The 9,852-nt window shown below is 43.0% G+C and overlaps 2 protein-coding genes across 2 annotated transcripts in view; one reads left to right on the top strand and one right to left on the bottom strand.

The window, feature by feature from the left end:
• cct2 (chaperonin containing TCP1, subunit 2 (beta)) overlaps positions 1 to 9,852 on the top strand; it is a 50,708-nt gene that overhangs the window by 1,907 nt on the left and 38,949 nt on the right. The gene's annotated exons all lie outside the window — the stretch shown is intronic.
• On the bottom strand, positions 5,237 to 9,097 carry LOC139533625 (YEATS domain-containing protein 4). Its single transcript, XM_071331804.1, has 7 exons — positions 8,838 to 9,097; positions 8,425 to 8,544; positions 8,265 to 8,331; positions 8,076 to 8,170; positions 7,470 to 7,559; positions 7,252 to 7,339; positions 5,237 to 6,507 (listed from the first exon to the last, which is right to left on the bottom strand). The coding sequence occupies exons 1-7, from the start codon at positions 8,886 to 8,888 to the stop codon at positions 6,338 to 6,340; spliced, it is 681 nt and encodes a 226-aa protein (XP_071187905.1). The 5' UTR covers positions 8,889 to 9,097; the 3' UTR covers positions 5,237 to 6,337.

Raw genomic sequence — 9,852 nt, 5'->3', positions numbered from 1 at the left:
GCAGAAACACATCCTCCATGGGTACATGATGGAAAGGCTTTATGATGTCAGATTATTCTGACAGAGGATGGTGCAGAAACACATCCTCCATGGGTACATGATGCAGAAACACATCCTCCATGGGTACATGATGGAAAGGCTTTATGATCACAGATTATTTTGACAGAGGATGATGCAGAGAAGAGCATGGGAGTGTTTACACGAATGAGGATAAGAAAGACAGTTTACAATAACAAACTATTAAATAGAGTAGAATTAGGATCCAGACAAGTCTTTCCTGGTAAGGTCAAGTGGTTAGGAGGGAAAGCATGATGACATAACAGATCTGGGTGACAGGTGTTGGGAGTTCCAGGTAATGGTAATAATAGCGGTCAGTGTTCACTTCCCTGCTATGCAGGAAGCAAAGCGCTGTGCATCTGGAGGGGTAGGAGTACTAAGTGCCAGCGGATGGCGTCAGAAAGCACGTCAAATGTTGTTAACGGACGATTAGCCCCATCATAAAGGAAGTGTTGACTCATTAGACAAACAGTAGGGACGAGATGGTCCGCCCTCGGGAGGAGAGAGAGAAAAGAGGGATGGAGAGAGAGAGAGAGAGAAAGGGGGCGAGAGAGAGAAAGAAAGGGGCGAGAGATAAAGGGGAGAGAGATAAAGGGAGAGAGAGATAAAGGGCGAGAGAGAGAAAGAGAGAAAGGGGGCGAGAGAGAGAGAGAAAGGGGGGAGAGAGAGAGAGAAAAAGGGAGAGAGAGGGCGAAAAAGGGAGAGAGAGGGCGAAAAGAAAGGGAGAGAGAGAGAGAAAAGAAAGGGAGAGAGAGAGAGAAAAGAAAGGGAGAGAGAGAGAGAAAAGAAAGGGAGAGAGAGGGAGAGAGAGGGAGAAAGAGAGAGAGAGAGAGAAAGAAAGAGAGAGAGAAAGGGGGAGAGAGAGAGAGAGAAAGGGGGAGAGAGAGAGAGAGAGAAAGGGAGAGAGAGAGAGCGAAAAGAAAGGGAGAGAGAGAGAGCGAAAAGAAAGGGAGAGAAAGGGAGAGAGAGGGAGAAAGAGAGAGAGAGAGAGAGAGAGTAAGAGAGCAAAAAAAGTCTCTGCGTCAGAGATGCTTTGAAAAACCTGGAGTTTCTGATTGACACTTAAGAGGGTAGGATTTTACAGCAGACACGTCCCATATTCGGAGCTGAAAGTGTTTATAGTGGGTGTTGTGTTAGTTTAAACCATCTGTCTGCACAACGTTTCCCCCCCAAAGCGTTACACTCAGTAACACCATGTCAAGCTGACCCTCAGGACTGGAGAGAGGGAGTTGAATGATTTGAATAACAGGCACTATTAAACAGCATAGTCTCACAGATATACAGTTCAGATGACAGAGAGGGGAAACACCCACCAAGTAATTTAAAACAAATGAATGGTAAAAAAAAAAAACACTGATGACATCAAGGCTTCACATTTGACATGTTGTCCGAACTGGAAAAGTCAACCCTCAACCCTCAACAACCAATCGCAGATGAAAGTGCAGTTTAGTTGGACATCCAGGAGACCCTTGGTCTTTTCTTTGTCTATAGATCAGTTTGACACATTGCTAAGAACAGACATGTCATCACTGTCCTGATGTGACGGCAGACAGACAAGAACATAACAGCTTCTATACTGGCCCTCCTACCACATCTGTCCACTGAGGTAATGCCACTCTGACTGCCTTTTTCTGAGAGCTGCGTTGTAAATTGCAGGTATGATTGACAGGTAATGGAGTGACTAGGGCGTACATATTAAGTGAGTGCCAAAGTGAACCAGTCATTACGTACTTTAACTTGACAAACAGAGTGAATAAATAGCCTAGTCCAGGATGTAATGTCTTAGTTCGTCAGAAATCCGTACCTTTCTGTTAGGATCATTTGAGTAAAGTGCATGGACTCATTTTCAATTTGAACGCATTTCCTAGCCGTGTGATGTTGTCGCTCTCCCGACAGAACGAAGCCACTCACACAGAGTAAACTCATTGACGACATCATGGAAAACATTACCACTAAGAACCACAACTAACAAACTGTCACTACAAACAAACAAGACTGTTTAGAAACTTACGTTTCAATTGACTGACACTTAGCTTACTTTATCAGTGGTGTGATGTGTTATGTCGTTCAACTCTGTGTCGCTATGCGGATCAATAAGACAAGCTAGATGTAACTTGGTATGAAAACAGAAAATGTAATGCGATCAGTCTAACACTATAAAAAAAAGTAGACTACTTTCTGGTTTATTTAGTTATAGCGATATGATTTTAGCTATTCAGTTTCCAAAGCCTGTATTGAAACCACTGGTAGTGTCGAGCGGAATGTTTCGCTCTGATTCTTGTGGTTTAGCTGCTAGCGGACAGTAGCTGGATCAAATTAAATATTGTGGGGCCATAAAAATAAGCGCTTATAACGCATGCTCCTTCTTATCGTCCCATAGAAGAGCAAACATAATACATTCACTAGTAAGCTACATGTATATTATATAATAGTTAGTTACTCTACCTCGAAAAACTAATATAATTAGCCATCTAGTCACTTCTACTTGATAATCAAACAGGAATCAAATGACATTTGAACAAACAGGAATCAAAAGTCATAGATGGGCTTGTTGCCGAGGAATACAAAATAGCATGCAAGTTTATGAAATACTTACAGAGGAAAAGCTTCGTGGGTAAACCAGAGATGTATTTCGGGAAATATTGCCACGAATCCCTTGTTTTTGTGTTTAGGAAAGTTTTTAAATCCCTTCTCCTCACTGCTACAACCATCAGCAGCCCACATCAAAGTGCTTCACACACTCCCGTCCCTCCTCCGATCTGTCGCCCCGCAAAAAAATATTACTTTACGAACGTGACCAATTTGGCACTCTATCAGCCAGCAAATGTTATAAATAGCTCCCGCGCTGCCTTCCGAGCTTATTTTCTATTCGTTTTGAAAATACCTAGTAACTAGTTAGGCGTGCTGAAGTTGTTCTCGCTGTCGACCTGTCTTGTTGTAGTAAATCGCTCACTCGCCCAGCAACTCTCTCTCCAGCAGGCAGCTCCCCTCCCCGAGCTCAGGCAGTGCAGTGCCTCGATCTCGTCCCGAACACGCCAGTATCCCTAGACTGCATCCGGGTCGGGTCGCAGTCAAATTCTTTTCAAAGTTTATTTCAAAAGCAAAAACGTATTCTATCTTCTTTGAAAGCCGCACTATTCTCTTCCGCTTATAAGCAGTAACTAACGTCTAGTAGACAGGGAATAGTCCGTCTGAGCCTGGGATTTCCAGAACGGCACCACATTGACAAAGGACCCAGACAGTAGGCTACATTACAAGTGGGCCTTAGTGAGCGCATGCCAGTGTAAAGCTTGAGGGTATTTCTAAAGAAAACGCTGGAATATAAACAAGCATTCCTTCCAGAGCTCAGCGTCTATTTATTTAATGTCTGATCTTTGTAGGATCAGAGGCCAGGGCAGCCGCTGCATGCATGGAATGATTTATCTCCCTGTGTATGTGAAAGAGAGCGAGAGAGAGTCCTTGTATAGTTGTTGTGCCTGTGGTCAGTTGAATATGTGCCTATTTAACAAGTCAGCCTAACAATACAATGACTATGTCTCCATAGAACCAATGATGGAGAAGATGGGGAGATTACAGGACTGTGGTCTGACATGGCCTGGGTCGTCCCAAATCACATCCTATTCCCTATGTAGTGCACTACTTTCGACCAAGAGTCCCAGAAATAGTGCACTATAAAGGGAATAGGGTACCGTGGATGCTTCGAGCTGTCCCAGATCAGTTACTATTATATCTCGTGTCATTACCAAACACTGTAATCACACGGCTCTCCCTTTTCAATGTCTGAGATATACTGTAATTCAGTGTTACGTTCTGGTGCGTTCAACAAGGCAGAGAGGGAAAGAGAGTGAGAGGGAAAGAGAGTGAGAGGGAAAGAGAGTGAGAGGGAAAGAGAGTGGGAGACCACTTTGGAGATGTGTGGGTTTGAGGGCCACACAATCTGTTCAGTTGTCCCCTCTAACTAACTCTAGTGGTATTCTGAAGACAAGAGTCTGGAATGAACTGAGTATCTACTAAACCCACCTCAGCATTCACCATGTATTAGATTTAGATTTGACCAGGGAATTCGTTCTCAGAAAAAAACTACAAATGACAATTGAAGTGAAATGCAGAGTAAAGGAACGCTGTTCAATATGTTATAATACAATACACTATTAATGCTGCTATGCACATGTTGTTGATGCAAAAAGCCCCTGCCCTTCTTCACTCACACGGTTTTATCATTGTTGCCCCTCCCTCTTCCAATACAAACAATTGTTGCCCCTCCCTCTTCCAATACAAACAATTGTTGCCCCTCCCTCTTCCAATACAAACAATTGTTGCCCCTCCCTCTTCCAATACAAACAATTGTTGCCCCTCCCTCTTCCAATACAAACAATTGTTGCCCCTCCCTCTTCCAATACAAACAATTGTTGCCCCTCCCTCTTCCAATACAAACAATTGTTGCCCCTCCCTCTTCCAATACAAACAATTGTTGCCCCTCCCTCTTTCAATACAAACAATTGTTGCCCCTCCCTCTTCCAATACAAACAATTGTTGCCCCTCCCTCTTCCAATACAAACAATTGTTGCCCCTCCCTCTTCCAATACAAACAATTGTTGCCCCCTCCCTCTTCCAATTCAAACAATTGTTGCCCCTCCCTCTTCCAATACAAACAATTGTTGCCCCTCCCTCTTCCAATACAAACACTTGTTGCCCCTCCCTCTTCCAATACAAACAATTGTTGCCCCTCCCTCTTCCAATACAAACAATTGTTGCCCCTCCCTCTTCCAATACAAACAATTGTTGCCCCTCCCTCTTCCAATACAAACAATTGTTGCCCCTCCCTCTTCCAATACAAACAATTGTTGCCCCTCCCTCTTCCAATACAAACAATTGTTGCCCCTCCCTCTTCCAATACAAACAATTGTTGCCCCTCCCTCTTCCAATACAAACAATTGTTGCCCCTCCCTCTTCCAATACAAACAATTGTTGCCCCCTCCCTCTTCCAATAACCATCTGCTCATCACCGCTCTCTAGTGGTGGTGGAAGGGTAATGCAGAGGCTGTATATCCATTACTCATTACAGCGCTCCGGTCTCCTTACAAGGAAAGCAACAGTTTAGCGCTCTCCAACAGAAATGAAAATGTCTGCTGTCGTTCTCTATCCTTTATCTAAATGGTGATCAAGAACTGAACTCATATCAAAAGGGTTGACACATGTATTGATCCCGAGACAGTTGGCAATGGCATGCCCAGGCTATCCAGATGTATTTAAGAGATCAATCTTTGACAAAACAATAATCTGTAAATAACCCTGAATAGCATCTAAGACATGTTTGATCCATCAGTTCTAACAATCGTGTTCTAATCATTTTATACAAAAGGAGAAATCAAAGAAAAACTGGTTTGAGTTTTACATCAAAATGAATTAAAAAAAACAGAAGCACAAACCCGATTCACATTCAGACCAGTCTACAAAAATGTGACAGTGCAACATGAGAGCTTTCTGTGGTAAATCTGAGTTGAATTGAGAGTGGAGAGAAACTAACATTGATTATCTTCAGTTTTCTTGTTATGTACAGGATCATATAGAACCATTTTGCTAGGCAGTGTTAAGTCTGGAATTCAAACTGAATACCTCTACATTTCTCTATTGTTAGTGCAATGTGACATCATCCATAACAATGATGTTGAGGTCCTCTGTCAGGATGAGCATGGTGCTAGTAATGCCAGGATGGTGGAGTCCATTCCAGGGACCACCCGTACGACAAATGTACGCACGCATGACTAAGTCACTTTGGATGAAAGCATCTGCGAAGTATCTGAGATATTATATTATGGAATTAAACAATCGTAAAACGGAGTGATACTCTGTATGGATTCCAGACTAGGGCAAGTCCAAATCCATCCCTAGCCCCTCCTCCCTGGCCCCTCCCATTTGCTCTGAAGGGGTTGGATAGGTGGAAGAAAAAAGGCGGGAACTCCATCCAGCCTATCAGAAATCAGAAGACAAGGTGAGTCACAAGTACCATATTGCATCCACCTATCCAAACCCTTCAGATCTACAGGGGTGCCTAGGGAAGATGGCCTATAGGTTGATTTGGAATTTAGGGTGTGTCTCAATTGTATATCTATGAGTCATTGCGTCCTCTCTCATCTCCTTCTCAAAATACATAGGAAGAGAAGATCCAAGGCAAGGAACCTCACATCTTGTGTTCCAATGGGTTTTGAGAAGGATGCAAGGAGAGAAGGTATGAGGAATCCAGAAAATACAATTGAGATTCACCCAGTGTGTGTGTGTATCAGTGGTCTTTGATCTGGTCCTCCTCCTCCAGCTTGCGTATCTCTCCCTTCAGGAAGTTGATGGTCTCTCTGCTGGCCTTCAGTCTATCCTTCAGGTCTGTGATCTCCTGACTGGTCTTCTTCTTCGCTGCTTCCAGCTTCTCCCGCGTCCGCAGCTCCAGCTCCGCAACTACAGGCACAGGAAGGGTCAGTGACACTGTCCACTCAGCGCTGCACAGTGGTGTCACTGAACAATAAGGACAAAGACAATGGGTTTTATTGGCTGCCTTTACATAGGCAGTCCAATTCTGATCTTCATGGCAAAGGATCTGATCCGTCAAAAGACCTATAATTGGGCAAAAGATTAGAACTGGGCTGCCTGTGTAAACGCAGCCATCGACGTTTAATCTAAGCCTCTACTGCAGGGTTCCCCAACTGGCGACCAGCTGGTCACATTTGGCCCGCGGGTGGATTTATTAGGCTCCCCAAGTTTCCTGAGCAATTCTTTTTCATTGTTGGACATAAAAGCCCAACAACAGCAGGAAATCAGCTCCAAGTGATTTTCATTTGGGAAATGTGTTCAACTATTCCCATGCATAATAGAGTGATGTGATTATATACACATGTAAGCCCGGTTTGAAATGATGTTTTAGTCAAATATTATATCTGTTTGGGCTTCTTGGAGGTCAATTTGCAGTCTACAAATTATTTGTAATTATGTTCCGGGCCTCTGATCAGCCTCTCAAGAAAAAATACTTTAAATAAAATTGTCCAGTGGCTGAATCTAGTTGACGTTTATAATTAGAATTGAAACACATTTGCCTGACGAGAGTTAAAAAGGCATAGCTAGATACAGTAGTTACAATATACATCTACAGGTACTAAATGTACAGGTCTGTTACTGAACTGGATGGGAAAAGTGTGTGCTACTCACACTCCGTCTCATGCTTATAGGCCCCCAGGGTCAGCTGTCTAGAGGTGCTGAGGAGCTGCTGCATCATAGCTGTGGGGTCCTGGAAGATCTGAGAGAGGAACAAGAAGGACAGAGAGTTGAGACGGGCCTCTCTGGTTTCTTTCCTCACCTTGCTTCACTTCGCTTCTCATGTCCTCTTTGGTTCACTGTTTGAAAAATAAAGAAATAAAATCTCTCACCATTTCATCATAGAATTCAGAGACCACCGTCTTCTTGGGCATGGCACTGGAGTCTGACTGGAAGAGCTTCAGTAGGTGGTAGAGAGTCACCTGCAGACAGACAGACAGAGTATCATGTAACTGGGGGAAGAGGGTCACCTGTAGACAGACTGACAGACAGACAGACAGACAGACAGACAGACAGACAGACAGACAGACTATCATGTAACTGGGGGAAGAGGGTCACCTGTAGACAGACTGACAGACTATCATGTAACTGGGGGAAGAGGGTCACCTGTAGACAGACTGACAGACTATCATGTAACTGGGGGAAGAGGGTCACCCGTAGACAGACTGACAGACTATCATGTAACTGGGGGAAGAGGGTCATAAAAATAATGTAATTGTACAATGAAAATGTAGTCTCAAGTCCACTGTTATTAAGCTATTGTTTTACTATTTTAATGTGTCCTAATTTAGAAAACATGTTGTATTTTTTATCTTTCTCACCTTCCTATTATTTTATTGTGTTAAGCACTCTGAAATGCATCCTCTGTTAAAAGGTGCTATATTAATCAAGTAGAATTTGAATGAGGTCCCTAAATGACATCGTAGAGCAGCACTCACCGGCCTCTCATTGGGGTCGATGAAAAACATCTTGATAATGATCTCAAACTCTCCCCAGCCCGTCTCTGTGATCTCGTACGGAGGCTTCGTCACCACTACAACGGATCACAAAGAGGTCACCGTGAGCCCTACATTCACGACAAATTACATCACTGTTAATACGTGGATACATTACAGGCTTGATTTTACCTCTGAGTGGATTCACATAACTTTCATGTAGCTTGAACTGTATTTTCTTCACATATGCAGACATATCCTGGAATATAATTGGGTCAGGTCAATACTGTGGTTATCCAATGAGACCTTGAAGTCAAAACCATCCATTTTCCAAGATTACAGTTGAGTTTACCTCGTTTCTGTATGGTTTCACATACACAGACCATTGGTGAGTGTGTCCATCCTCCTCTCGCTTCTTTCCAAAATACCGAGCAACGTTTCCGAATACGATGGGTTTGACGATCGTAACACCCTGTGGAAAACAGACAATTGATGTTTTCTGCAACATCATGCAGATCAATGATGATAATAATATGGTGAACCGGCTAGCATAGATAGTAAGAAGTGATGCGGTTTGGTTGCCTGCCTTTCCAACCGCGTCTTCACGACAAGCACTTTACTGACACGCTTCCATAGACTTATTAAAAAGGAAATATCATATAATTAGGTACCACAGTTAGTCAAATTGTCTCTTATTAACACAAAACTTTTTATAGACCATATTATAGTTGCCGGTATCAAATATTATTGACATCCGTCCCCTACCTTCACTCTACCCCCGGAATCTGGTCCAAATTCAGCCATCCTTTTAAACATAGTATAGAGACTAGAAAGTGACGTTAAACTAGTATATGTCACTATAGGACTCTTGCAGTAGTGATTTGGGATGTGTCATTTGATAAGATTGCCATTAAATCTATGAAAACAACACGATTTTACATTGTACACATTTCAAATTGCCAGCCAAACAAGCACCGGAAGTACGTTACATTTTTCGTGGTCCGATGTGAACACGGGAAACACTCAGAGCTAAAACGATAAGGGTCCTCTTGTCTAATGTTCTGCTTTGTGCCCTGTAATAGTAAGTAGTATGTTTATTAGTTTCTTGCAGTTATATAGACTGAATTGTGTAAACCACTTTACAATCATCAAATAGTAAAATCCTAAACTAGCAAAACATGTAATACAATGTTAAACTATGCAATATATAGAAAACAACAATAATACAACGACAATGTTTGGGGTGGCAGCTAAAGAAAATAGATCTTAGGAGCTTTTAAGAAGGCATTATTAAGGCCCCTGGGCTATATGGTGTGTGCATTGATCAGTTTAGTGAAGTATGGAATGGGAAAGTTCCGATAAGCAGCCTGTGCGTGTCATGGGAGTGTTCCGTTTGTGGCTGTCGCCAGTTGCCCGTCCAGTTGTCTGCTGTCTAGTTGGGGGGAGCCAGTCTGCAAACTGAGAGTTCTGCAGGGATTTAGCAAATGTCAGGGAAATCTGCTCCCGTTTGCTCTCCAAGGACATGATTCCGAGGGCTTCCCCGGCAGCTGGTGTACGACCCGTCCCGAATTATTCTGCAGGCTCTCTTCTGGACACGAGTCATGGTTCGAGTGATCATCGAAGCTAGGCCATTTATACATAATCCCACATGCTGACGTCCACATCGGCTACTGGAATTAATAAAATGTATATTTATAAACATAAAATTGCGTTTAATGTGAGCCAAGGTTTCGGACTACAGTTGTTTTTTAAAGAAGCATTTCTCACCAACTGTAGCCCC

This window comes from Salvelinus alpinus, chromosome 11 (assembly GCF_045679555.1).
Source record: "Salvelinus alpinus chromosome 11, SLU_Salpinus.1, whole genome shotgun sequence".
Classification (NCBI taxonomy): domain Eukaryota; kingdom Metazoa; phylum Chordata; class Actinopteri; order Salmoniformes; family Salmonidae; genus Salvelinus; species Salvelinus alpinus.
Note: the sequence above shows the minus strand (reverse complement) of the source record. Positions and strands in the feature narration are given on the sequence as shown.